Source organism: Bactrocera neohumeralis, chromosome 6, assembly GCF_024586455.1.
Source record: "Bactrocera neohumeralis isolate Rockhampton chromosome 6, APGP_CSIRO_Bneo_wtdbg2-racon-allhic-juicebox.fasta_v2, whole genome shotgun sequence".
Lineage (NCBI taxonomy): Eukaryota > Metazoa > Arthropoda > Insecta > Diptera > Tephritidae > Bactrocera > Bactrocera neohumeralis.
Genome location: NC_065923.1, coordinates 67,226,864 through 67,240,866, shown reverse-complemented (window position 1 = coordinate 67,240,866; position 14,003 = coordinate 67,226,864). Strand labels below are relative to the sequence as shown.

The following is a 14,003-nucleotide window of genomic DNA, read 5'->3' as shown; positions in this document are numbered from 1 at the left end:
ACGGATCAAAATAAAGTCCTCGTATGAAAAACTTTTTTATTTGAAAAAAATATATTCAGGAAATTCGGCATGCATTATTTTCCAAGGCAGTGCCTAAATATCCAATAATATTGTTTATCTCGAACCACTATAGCATACAGTTGCCATATAAATTTGTCGATCAAAACCAAATTTGTTGTTTGACAAGGTTTCTTCACGAAATTTGGCATTGGCTACTATTTAAGACAATGGTGTTTTATCCGAATAACTTGTTCAGATCGGATCACTATAGCATATAGCTGGCTTACAACTAGAATGATCGGAATCAAGTGTTTAAATGGAAAACTTTTTTTATTTGACGATATATTCTAAAAAAAAATCGTACAAATTATTTCACTGTTTACCGATATGTACATATATTAATCTCAAAATAATTGTTGAGATTGGACCACTATAACATACAGCAGTCATACATACTGACCGATCAAAACTTAGCTCTTGTGTGGAAAGATTGTTTTTTGGGAAGGCTATTAAAGCACCGAGGCACAGTTGGACAGATGTAAATCTAAAATTTCTTCGGTTTATCGAGCAACCCTCGTAAAAAGCAAATAACACGAGCGCGAAACCCCAACTCTCCTTTGCAAGCTCCGCAAATTTACGCACCCATATAAGAAGAGTATACAAGCACGTAGATAAATATTGACAATATTGTTGTTGTAGTTTTGTATTACAACTCATCTAACTACAGCGTTTGTTTGTTGTTATTATTGCTGATGTTATGTTTCAACTAACACTCTGCGCTTTGCTATAATCTTTTTATTATTCCTATGATGGTTTACTTATGGTATTTATGTACATATGTTTACAGTTAAACATATGTATATATATTGATATCTGATTTATACACACATTCGCAATTCTATCTACGCATGTCGTCCTTTGCTTTTGAATGCGTAAGCAACATTATCTGCTCAAATACGCTGGTGTGTGTGTTCGCATTTTACTGCGCGCCACACATTTGCTGCGGAAAACGCTCTTAATAGCTTTTCTATTGAGGTTGGTAATGATGGCGGCGTTTCGCTCTTTTCACAAGTGTTGTTAAATTGCTGGTGCAGTGGTGTTGTTGTTTTGTTTAAAGTGCGCTAAAAGTTTTTGCCAACGTTAATGAAGCGCCGCTTTGTGCAGGATTTTTGAATTGTTGTTTTTGTTGTGGTTTCAATTTTCAAATTTGTAAAATATTTAGCTATAAAAATGAATTATTACTGCTTTCAGTAAAATTTATGACTTTAACGGTACCGTACGCTAATGTTAGCTTGCGCGAATTGCTTAAGTGGGTAAAAGTTTGAGAAGCACTGTATTTTTTGATATTTGGATTAAGTAATTGTTCCACAAGTTTTGGTATTTTAATGGAATTTAAACCATTTGCTGTTTGGGAACAATTGTTGTCTGTCTATTGAAAATTTCGTTGTATCAGAAAATAATAATAACAATTTATTAGAATAATTGTTTTAACAATATAGGAAGACGATGCATAAAATTGGTACTTTAAAAAAAGCTAATTTTTTTATTTTTATTATTATTTTTGTGTTTAACTCCGACTCTTAAGCTAAGCAAGAAACACCCAAAAGTTTAGTGTGGAGAAAGATTAAAATCAAACTTGGTATCTTAAATGTGTAAAATTTATTTGCTCCGGTTTTTGCTTCCTTGGTTTTACTATGTTCTTAGCCTTAAAGAGCTTTATCAACTTTCAAGACGAAAATGTTTCCATGAGTAAAATAAATTACATTTTGAACGGTATAAGTAAAAGAATGACAAAAATCACCGATATTTGCTGTAAAAAGTCAGCCGTAGGCACCGGAGTTCTCATATTCAGTATCTGGGCGTTTCAATAGTTATTATCCGATTTTATTAATTTTTGGTATCGGTATACACTAGTTTGAATTTTCAATTGGTGGTTTTGAGAGGTGACAGACTGCCAGTGAACTATTTGTGCAAAGGTTTATTCTTATGATTTCTTCTTATAACTATGGCGCTTGATTACCGTATATATAGGAAAGTTAAAGAAACAGTTGAAATTGAAAAGCGTGTGGGAATTAGGTGTGGCTATAATTCGATTTTTCCTCTTTTTAATTATAGTATGAAGATAGGAAGATATGCCACATATTTGTTTGATTTTGGTTGAGTAATTCCTGATATGAAATTTCACCTACCTAGAAATGCGTTTTGCCATGCCTATCGTTCGAAGTTTGAACCGATTTTTAACAGAATTCGATGCAAGTACACATACATGAACATTGTATGAGGATGGTCAATGCCCGATTTCGATCATTTTAAGACCGTCTCTTAAAAAAATTCTAGTGCTTAAAGTACGCTTAAATTATGTTTCATATAGCTTGGGTAGTTTTGAGATAAATGACTTTCTGAAATATAACATTTTAAAGAACAATTACTAAAAATTTAAGCTTCAAATTTCTCCCCGTTTTGTGAACTTAGTTTTGAAGCGTGGTTTGCAACTTCATATTCAGTTAGCAATGGTCGTGGCAATGTTAAAATTTGGCATCTGCAATATCAACCTCTTAAGTGAGTTAAGAAACACGTACATAGATAGTCTCTAGATAGTCTTTTTTCGATTTTGACTGAAGTTTTTACTTGCTGGGATAGACGGATGTACTTACAGACCGACTCTAATTTTTTGATCTCGTTATAATATATCAGTTTATATCTATCTCTAGCAATTTTGGTGGCTACTGTACCACCGAATACACACATAAACTCATGTATATACATATTTAATCACAGTAGACACCAGTATGCGGCTCTATGTGTATGTATATGGTACATGTTCCTACATGTATATCTACAAGTACATATAACCCTTTGTTATTGATAGCGCGGTCCATAACTCTTTCGCAGCTTTGCATATCCCTGCCATCAGTAGAGCTTTTAGCCGTTAATTCCAGCGACTTTGTCAGTGTAAATATGTCTGTCTATTTGCCACATCAACATGCAGTTAAACGAATTTACAAATTTTCGGCGCAACAATAAATTTAAGTTAAATGGCAAAGGTCTATAACTTGGACACAGCGATTTGTGTAGGATTTGTACACGAAGTGTAAAAGGGGATCATAAAATTAACAAATTGATGCCAAAAACAACAGCTGGATGTGAAAACTATTCGAGGTATTCATGTGATGGCGGTAGTTTTGGCATATGAAATGACACCAGGCGTGTGGATATGTGTATTAGGGTGGAGCAATATTTGATATATCTACCATACAAATTGACCGATACAAAACAAAATATTGTACGGGACAATATATTTGCACGAAATTTGGAATATATTATTTTCCAAAGCAACACTACGATCTTCGAATAAATTATTTAGATTGAACTACTATAGCATATAGTCCCTGTATAGAGACATTTTTTTTTTGGAAAATTATCTTCACCAAAATTGACATATATATTATTTTCAGGGCAGCGCTGTTATCTCCGAACATTTTATTCAGATCGAACCACTAACATACAGCCGTTATACAAATTAACGTATCAAAATAAAATAGATTTTTATACTCTTTAATGCTCTTGGATATTTGGAGGTATAGTAGATGAACTAATATGACTTTAAGCCTTTTTCATAAAGTACAAGTATTTCAGGCAATTTGAATTATGTTAAAAAAATAGTTCGAAACTCTTTATATTTTGTGATTATCTCTTTAACATGAATAAATTATTTTATACAAAAAATTTCAAAACATTTTGAAATTCCAAAAGTTGTCTCACCCTAATAATATACTTTGTTTACAAGCCGCTGTTTGGATTTGCTTTAGACTTTGCCCAGATTTAGCAGTATGCGCTATTTGTTTTAGTGAATCCGCCTTCATAACGACTTAATTACATGCCAAAAAATACTCTTCTTTCAGCTGCAGCTAAATATGTGTGCTCAGAAGCCACTCTGGCGTTCGCACAACCCTTTGGAAAATTAGAAAAAAATAAGAGCTAAGTAAAAACTGACAAAGCAAATAACCAGACTTATCATACAGCTAATTTGTTTTGGTGAAAGCATTATTTGCGCATATATTTGTCAACTTAATATTGCCTTGCGTAAGCACTCTGACGTATACGTAACAAAGTATACAACTAGGAGCTTCACAGAGCTACTTAGTCTTGGAAAAGCATTATTTATGAATACCTTTATCTGCTCGCTTTGAAATTCAGTTGTTGTTATTGTATTGTTCTGTGTATGGACGCCACAGTATATGCCGCAGAATTATGATGGTAAATACTATTTAACTACTGGCTTAAGTATAATCCCATATATTCATGCTCTAATATGTGTATTTAGGCACGACCACACATACATATGCATATGTTATGAAATGATATATGAAAATACTCATTGCGTTCCACAAATTTTCGAAGTAAGCCATTTTCCAAATCGCATTGCTTTCACTAAATTTCTTTTCATCCTGCTTTTGTGCTTGTGCTCACCAACGTTATGCGCTGACGAATTGCCGCATTAATATCCGTTTCATATTTTTTCGCGGCTGCACAGCTTTCAGCTATTATTAATGGAATTTATATTGGTATTAATATGCCAACTCGTTTTCGAAGCTGGCAGCTAGAGAGTCGTGGCTGTGTGTATTAGTCGGCAAGTGCAAGCTAGAATATTATTTTCGCTGACCCAAATACAGCCACAAATTACAAAGTTAAACCGATAACAAATAAATGTAGTTGTGTCGAAAACTCAGATATAACAATAGCATGGTACAAATAGCGGTATTCATAATGGTTTTTAAGTAGTTTGTGCTTGTAAAATATGCAAAGCCGAATAAATTTTTGAGAGTGTAGTAGTGAAACTGCGGTTGGATATGAGGTCTAGTTGCTACAGATTCCGATAACTTATCATTCTTTCATGATAATCAGTTTATTTGAAATATTTTAAAGGATAAAATAATAAACTTTCGGGTCCTTTTGGCTTTTTACCGAACGTTATAGCTTCCTTTGTAATTATTCTTCATAGTTATATCTGTTTTAGTTATCAACTTTCGAGGAAGACTGGTCTAAGTGAGTTTGAAATTATATTGATAGAATATAGATATATTTATTGTTTGATGTGGATATCTTGCTTGATATATTAAAGTCAGTTCAGCTATCATATACTGCTTTCTACTCTTTCAAAAAATTGAAGGGATTGGTGCATACATTGCTCTTATTGATTAGCCGGCAAAATAGAACTTTCGCTTAAAGTAAAAAATTTAAAGCTTTTAATTTGTAACCTCAAGATGTCAGATAGCAATCAGGCAGAATACTATTCAAGTTATATCTTATATTGCTTTTATATTGAAAGTCCTAGGCAGAATATGAAAGAGCCAGATCGTCAAAGATAAACATAAGTCAAATTCGCCGTCTAACAATGACACCTGAATTAAGATTCCAAGAATATTTCCACTCTGAATATGCCAAGTCCTTACCACTTTTACTTCAGACTGAAAACAACCAGCATTACGATTAGCTAGGTTCGTCTGGTAGGCTAATAACACACGCAGTCCTTCTCGTTTGTGATTACAGATGGAGTTCCCTATGTATTCCGTGAGAAGTTGTCATCCTTTTGAATGCTTACGCTCAAAGCGAATTTTAACACGCTTTGTGGTCTTACTTACGATACGTCTCAGAGTCTCATACCATGGGATCCCCAAATACTTAAAGTGTAGCCTTGTCAATGCAAGGAAGTGCACAAGAGATGCTACATTATTTCCGTAGTGTCTTGAACCTTACATTTTCTGCAGTCAGTCCGCCAGAAAATTGTGACCAGTGTGTATTCCAACATGTTTCGACAGTCCCTTCTATTAAGTGTCACTAGGAACTTTGTATATTCCATATTTCCTAATTTACATATGACTTTTGTAATTTTACACGCAGGTAAAACATTCCATCGCATTTTGACTTTCCTTGCCATGCTCCTATTCAAATCGTCGTATAGACACTACAAGGGCCTTGGACAAGATTTCGGAGGACAGTCGTACACCGCTCTTGGCAATCTCGTTCACTGACTCATTGCTCTCGACATCTCTGAGAACTCTGATTCAAATATTCTGCAATTGCCCGATTGCTTAAAATATAGCCTTATGCCTAACTCTAGAAAGTATATCCCTTCATCAACCTTAGATCCCAGTGAACAGTTTTAGCGACAAAGTTGGATCAACACACTAAAACTTCGTCTCTTTCAATCGTAATACATGACTTCATAGGTTTGGCATTCAATTTCTGAGGCCAAAGTAGACATTGAATTATCTCGCTTGACCAACGACACAAAAGTATGCTACATTCCATTGTCGAAGCTATTTTACTTAAACTGTAATTTTACTTTCTGCCACTATTTCCGATTACTTATGATTTTTATATACATTGTATTTGCTGAGGTTACACTCAGCTCGCCATGAAGCTCTTAATACCTTAAAAATATATACTAATTATCAGAGTGGCGAGCTGAGTCGATATATTCGTCTGTTCGTCTATCTGTTCCGTCGATATAGAGTTTTGCACCCGTCTGTTTTCCCCCAAAAGGCAGTTTGTTTGTCGGAATCGCCGATATCGAGTCACTGTAGTATATCTTCTTCTTCTTTACTGGCGTAGACACCGCCTACGCGAATATAGCCGAGTTAACAACAGCGCGCCAGTCGTATCTACTTTTCGCTACGTGGCGCCAATTGGATATTGGAAGCGAAGCTAGGTCCTTCTCCACCTGGTCCTTCCAACGGAGTGGAAGTCAAGTTTTTAAATGGAAAAATTTTTTATATAAGAATCCAAGCAGATTGGAAGATAAGATATGAAAGAGCACATTTTAGAGATATTCGCTCCCACTATTTCGCGCGCCTAAATCACTCATACAAGTATACCATTATTGTTACGGTAATTAGCATTTACGGCAGCACATTCTCCATAATATGTTAATGAGCGATGATATCCTGCTCCACATTGAACACAAATACACACTTTCCCTACGCAAGCCACAATCGACCGTGGTCATCTTTGCCTGCGATAGCTGATATTCGCGCCTTCCTCGCTAACTTGCCACGTGTTCTTAATGCTTGCATAGTTTCATCTTATTATTAATTGGTGGAGCAGCGTTGGTTTGCGGTTGCGTAACTGCTGTACTATGCTATGCAACGCTGCTTTATGTTACGTTATGCTACAGCGCCTCCTCAGTCAGCATCGATTCGGCTTCTAACTGCCAATTTTCTGCATTCACCGCTAATGAAATGGGAAATTATATACAAGTGTTCCGCTACCTGAGCCTTTTAGCGAACGGTGCTGGTGTTGCGGCAAATTTACATATTGTTAAGCATGTGAGTGCATACAGAAGAGGAGGGCGAAACATATAGTATGCATATATAATCGTATATTTATATCTATAAATATGAATATCTGCGCGTATGAACTTGAAAGTGTATATGTGTGTTCTTATGTTGCGGCAAATGTAAATTGTCTACGCCCCCTCAGCACACCCATTTGCTTTGCATGTCAACATGCAAATATTTGAATTTAATATGTTCCATTGTTTACGCATGCGCGCCTGACATTTAGGCAAAAAGAGTGTGTTTGTATTATTTACTTAAGTGGTTTCACAGAAATCAACGCCGATATTAAAATGGGTATCAAACGAAAAATACATTTGGCAAATGTAAGTTGAAGTAATTATTTTTGCGAAGGGTTGCCATCTGTTTACAGTTATAAATTATTTTAAATTGATTAAATATTGCAATCTAGACCTCTAACTTAACTAATTTGATTTTTATTTGTGTATTGTGTTGCCACCTACTTAAAATTTTTGGTTAAAAAAATTGATAAGGCAAATGAGATAAAGCGATGTACTCAATTAGATGGATATAACAAAGTTTTATGTCGCAGTGTTGCCACCTGTTTAAATTTTTTGGTTACAAAAATTTATAAGACAAATGAAATAAAACGATGTGTTCAATAAGATGGATATAACGAAGGTTTTTGTCGTATATAGTTAGAAAGAGTGTTGCCATATGTTTTTTTTATTTTAAGAAATTATATTTATTTTGTGAAATTTTTAATATGTAACAAATTTTCATTTTCAACATGGTAATAATAAATTATCCCTCTCCCCAAACTTCCTTTATATCTCTACCAAGAAATGATTTGCCAATTAAATTTATTACGGAAATGCGGACGATAAAACTAATTAAGTATTCATTAAACGCTTACCATCTCTATCAACTATCAGCTAGTTGCTACTTAAGCCTATATATGTATATTCTATATACATATTTATCTCTATGTTTATGTGTCATAAGACGCATTAAAAGCAGGTGTCATAACAGTGCGACGCCCATTGAATTGGGCACAGCTGCATTGCCATTGACTTAGTTACGATTTTGCGGAACGATGTGGCGTGCTGTGGCAAGTAGCAGTGTGCGCATGCGCCGCACATTAAGCCACATGCACTCACGCACACATAAACATTACATGTGCGCATTTGTGCATTTTAGTGCCGCAACTTAGCAAATTTATTATTTTTATTGCTTTGGTCGCTTGTTTGGTACACACGCTGCCGAGCGCACTTGTTTATTGTGCCATATGTTGTCGCGCTATTGCTGTCATTAAGCGTGAAAATATTAACACACAACAGCAACAACAATCAACGACTATGGCTGAGGCAACACTCAATAGTTGTGGAGACGTGCAACCTTGCCGGATAGTCAATTTGCCGCCGCGTGTTGCTGCCGCGACTAATGTCAGTCAAACGTTTTTAAGCGTTGAGCACGTTCAGTGTTAAGTGTTGTTGTATGGTTGTAGTTTTTTGCCTGCGCTTTCTTGTGTTAATACGCAGCAATAAAAATAATTATGTAACTCTCTTTATATAGACATGGCTTTGTGCTGCAAGTTTATGGTACAACAATAGCCTAAAAAGCATATATATGTATATACATTAGGCTGTTTTTTTTAACTATTAATTTTTTCAATCCTGTCACGAAATTTCCTTGAAAATACTCCTAAAAAAATTCCTTGAAAATTTTAGCCCTTAATATTAACATTAAGAACTGGACCAAGGCATGTACTAAATTTCCATAGAAAATACACTCCAATCGTGATTTTTTATCTTTAAATTCCTACAGATCAGAGTTATTTTATGGCTTTGACTTCAGACGCATATTCCTCAGAATTGTTCACTCTACAAAAGTGCCCAGTGCAACAAAGTCGTAACTCAGACCGGCGAGGTAGTACGGGGCTCTAAACCTGACTTTTCCAGAAAATTCACATTTTTTTGTATATATCTCGTAAATGACAAGAGCTACACGGTATTTTCCATATACTATAAATCCCAATGTCTGAAGTCCCAAAAATACTTTTGAACGACATACAAGTAGAGCTCCAAATACAATGTTTCCACTTTTTCATTTTCTACCTAACCTAACTATTTGTTATTTTTCTCTAAGAGTAATCTACTTTAGTACGTCCTGTGCCAATTTCGATAATTTCCCATTGCTAAAATAATTGAGTGCTTCAAAATAATAGTTTCCGTCACTAATCCATGGCATTGCAGTCAAATTCCGTAGCCAAAATGGCAACTGAATCAACAAAAACACATTTTTCGCGCGCATTAGCCATAAATCGAAAACGAACAAAATACCGGTATACACGCAACAACAGAATTCTTATACAAACTCACATATATCCATAGCCACACACATCTAGAAAACAATACAATTTTAAAAATTCCAATTCCAATTTCAAATTTCAATTGCATGCATTAATCGATTGATGCCGAACTGATTGGCTGTGACCTCTGCTAATGTTGTTGTTGCCGCTGTTGCATCGCTATTAATGGAAAATATGGCGCTGCTGACCGCCAACCGTGAAACCGCTGACCAACAACCACCCATACACCATACACTAAAATGTCTAACCATCCGCACACATACATACTCACACACACATACACATACGCATACAAATATATATATATACACACATTTAAAATTGGTTGGTACATTCATATTTGGCTGCCTCTCTACAGGAATTGACCACAAACGAGACCAGCATCGCGCTGACGAATTTGGAGCCGCACGCATTGTATCGCATTATGGTGGTGACGCGCGGACGTTACGGTACAGCGTTGCCATCTTCGATGTTACTGATCAATACGACCGAGGATGAGAATGGTGAGTGTGGCTTAAATAGCTTACATATGCACACATAAATATACGAACTTATATATAGAAAATAAGACTAAAATAATTCTAAAAAGGTAAGCATATTGATACAGTAGTACATACCCTGTAGGAAAAATATAACGTGATTTTAAATTTTTATTTTATTTATTATAACGTAAACAATATCTTTATTACAGAAATCGATACAAAGTTAATTAAAATTTTCAGTATTTTCTTTGTCCTCTATAAGGACAAATGCAGCAAACAAAAGGAATTTTTGCAGGCCATATAAAAATCATATGTAGGTACATGATCAGAATGACGTGCTAAGTCGATTTAGCCATATCTGACTGTTTGTTCGTCTAACCATAGGTCTGTATACAAACGAACTAGTCTTTCAGTTTTTGAGATATCGTTCTGAAACATATCCTTTTCTCCCCAAGAAGCTACTATAAATAAATCATATTCTTGCATAGAAATGTTCGTATTTGTAAAGCCTATTAAAGCTTGGTGCAACTCAAGTGAACATGTTTTCTTGTTCTTAGTTAATATTAATATGGAAAACTCACCCTAAGAGTTCTATCAACTTCAATTCAGTTTTATCTTCTTCAACTTGCATTGTGTAATGGACGTTAGATCGATCCAGGCTAATAAATACGTTTTCTCGAAATTATAGTCTTCTGACAGGCATTTACAAAAACCCTAGTGAAATCTTGCCATAGAAAAGCTTCTAAAGAAACGTCTTCCATTTGAAGGAGACTTTAAGGCTTCTTCACACCCTATACGCATCATCATATATAAGGCCATCAAGCAGAATATTTTTATATTACGTATATAATCGTATCAACTGACGAATTATGCTGCAGAAGCTCTATTTGGTACGAAATTTCGGTCTAAATCGAAGTGAGACTATCCGCATAGACTTTAAACTTTACATAACCCCGGAGAATAAATTCTAATGGTGTGATATCACACTTCAATTTCAAGCATCAAATGGTCGGTTATTACGGCGCGATGTCGGTCGCCATTAACTAATACATTCTCACCGGCATCAGTTTTGAAGAAATATGAACCGATGATTCTACCAGCCCTCAAACCTCACCAAATTTCTTTTTTTTTTAGAGTGAAATGGCAGCTTTTGAATCACTTCATGTTGCCCATAGTCCCTAATGCGACAATCTTGCCGTTCTTGGATCTTTTCAAGAGCCCCTAGACCAAAGCGAGATCGCTTGGGAAGGTCGATCGGCTTCAGTTCTTGCTTAAGCTGTATTTTGTACTACTTCAATTTAGGATCTTGGCGTAAAAAGCATCAAATCGTTCCATACATTAGTACGAGTTGCTGCGAACTGCACCGAATCGACTCTCTGCGATCTTCGTATATGTGCCGGCCTACACTCATTAGGCCGATTATGTTGACCATAAGTTCAGTGAAGTTTCACGACACATTCTTTACAGAGCGTGAATTTTCGTTGAATGATTTTTAAACGTTGTTCAGGCTTAAGTTCTTCCATGATAAAATGTCCAACAGTACTGAAAAAAATTAATACGACAGCTTGACACGACTCACGTGTAATCTGCCAAAACACGGATGTTGAAAAAAGTACCTCTACTTGGATTACAAGTTATATACTTTAAGATTTCCGAAGACTGAACTAAAATTTATGTATAGAACCTCTTAGGAAGATTTTTAAACCTATACTCTTCTTTTGGAATTAAAGTATTAAATTTTGACTAATTGTCATTCTACTGCGAACTTCATGTCATTTTACCCGTCACATTCTAGTCACTCAAAGAGAGATATAGAGATCTATCTTCTTTCCAACTATTTATAATTTACCATTATGTGATTGAGCACATTTTACTTACAGTGTAACTTTTCGTTACTCTAATACAAAAATACTTGTACATATATCGAGTTAAGCAGACACACTTTTAAAAATATTTAGTATGCTAGAATTAGCTAACCAAATGCGATTGACGGTTGACATTGCTTGGCGCGTTGTGCTGGTTTTGATAGATATTTTTGGAAACTTTGATTTTCACTAATCTCAGCTTTGATATTTTCAACTGTATATATAAACGCACATATGCTATATGGTCTCGTTTACTTAATAACAAAAATTCATATTTTCTCATTTCATTTGTAGCCACAAACAAGAATTATACCTATGGTGCACCCTCACCGCCCCACTCGTTGTCGATTACATCACACAGCGCGACCTGGATGCAATTGACTTGGCAGCCACCAGAATATTCGCATCCGCATGAGAAGATTACATACAGGTGAGTGCCAATGAATGGGTGAATGGCAGATTGTAAAATATCAAAAATGATAAGAGATTTCATAGAAATCAGCTGGTGCGGCAGAAAATATTATTATGTAATAGAAAATTATAGCGAAAGGTGAATATTTCATTAGAGTAATGGATTGAGTAGTTGAAAAAAATATTTCAGATATATTGCAGTATATACACAGATAGAGAAAATATGGTTTAAGCTTAATTTCAGTGAAATTACTGACATATTTTTTAGACATTAATTGCGCAAATCGAATTACTACCCTAGATATCCCACTAGTATCCCCTATCCCGAAGTCTATATTCTATGTCACCAACACTCCAAAACATTAACCAATAATCTAATTCACCTGCGATTCATGGTAATATCAATACTGTAAGCTATAGATCATTTCAATGAGTTAAATGTGGGTTGAGCCAATATTTCGAGGTTGATCTGTTTTAAGTAACCTCTAATGTTATCCGAATAGTTCCACGTCCTTAAGATCGAAAGAGTTTCAGCTCTGGATCACAAGATTACAATCTTAGAAGTGTGAACCAAGATGGAAAATATTTTTGTTCGTAACAAAATTGTATCCTAAAGTCGACTAAGTTGAACAATGAAGTTTAGTTTCGAAACGTCATTTGGAAAACCTCCGTATCCATCATTAATTAGACAAAACTTAACTGTCGAAGTAATGTTGGATTCCTTATTTTTGTGTAAGGTCTATCTTTCATGTTTTACCACATTAATACTGGGTTGTAAGCCAAGCCTTTTGCACGTATCAATTAGCCTAACTGAAAGCTTAGGTAACATATTTTATTCATAATATTCCAGAAGGGAGATGACCCCTAGAGTTTTTGGGGAACAATTTTTTGCCCCTCGATATAAAATGGTATTACTAAAGTCAACATGTGGCTTACACAGCTCGAGTCTAACAATATTTCTGCGTTTATATCATTAAAATCCCAACGATATTTGAGGTATATTTGGCCTTGTAACCAAATCGTTTTCAAGTTCAGTATCTATGGTCCCTAAAATTGCGAAGCTATCTTTTAAGCGAGTTTTATATGTGGCTAGCTTTAGATACTTGAAAAGGTGAGCCTATGGCTTTGAGCTCTCTCTTTGGGATCTCAATGTTTTCGCTGATTTATTAATATATTAATGGTACTGTTAACGGCAAGCAGACATTTGTGCAGTGGGTCAGTATATCAGTCTTTGATCTATTCTAGAAAAGTTTTGAAAATTGATAGAGTTTGGATTCGAAAACTGTACTGAACTTAATTCCAACTAGCCAGTTTCTCATGGAACAGATAAAAATTAACTTATATGTCGATTCCTCTTAGTAATAAATTATTATTATGTGATTATTATTTCTTTCCTTCTCCCTCCTAAGAGTCTACCACAAACCCATGAAATCGGAGAAGTTCAACAAAATCGAAACTAAAGTAGCATGGCTCCGTATGAGCAACCTCAAACCCAGCTCACAACACATACTATACGTCGAAGCAATTGGTGAGCATGCGACATCTCTGCCTTCCGAGACACTGGTGGCTTGGACCG

At 35.2% G+C, this 14,003-nt stretch overlaps 1 protein-coding gene across 1 annotated transcript in view; it reads left to right on the top strand.

The window, feature by feature from the left end:
* Window positions 1–14,002, top strand: part of LOC126762825 (Ig-like and fibronectin type-III domain-containing protein 2) — a gene marked incomplete at its 3' end in the record, with an annotated part of 186,653 nt that extends 172,651 nt beyond the window's left edge. Inside the window, exons 13-15 of the mRNA XM_050479867.1 lie at window positions 10,028–10,172; window positions 12,311–12,446; window positions 13,837–14,002. Of these exons, the coding sequence (XP_050335824.1) occupies window positions 10,028–10,172; window positions 12,311–12,446; window positions 13,837–14,002 (447 nt within the window). The remainder of the gene's footprint in view (window positions 1–10,027; window positions 10,173–12,310; window positions 12,447–13,836) is intronic.
* Between the last annotated feature and the right edge of the window lies 1 nt (window position 14,003).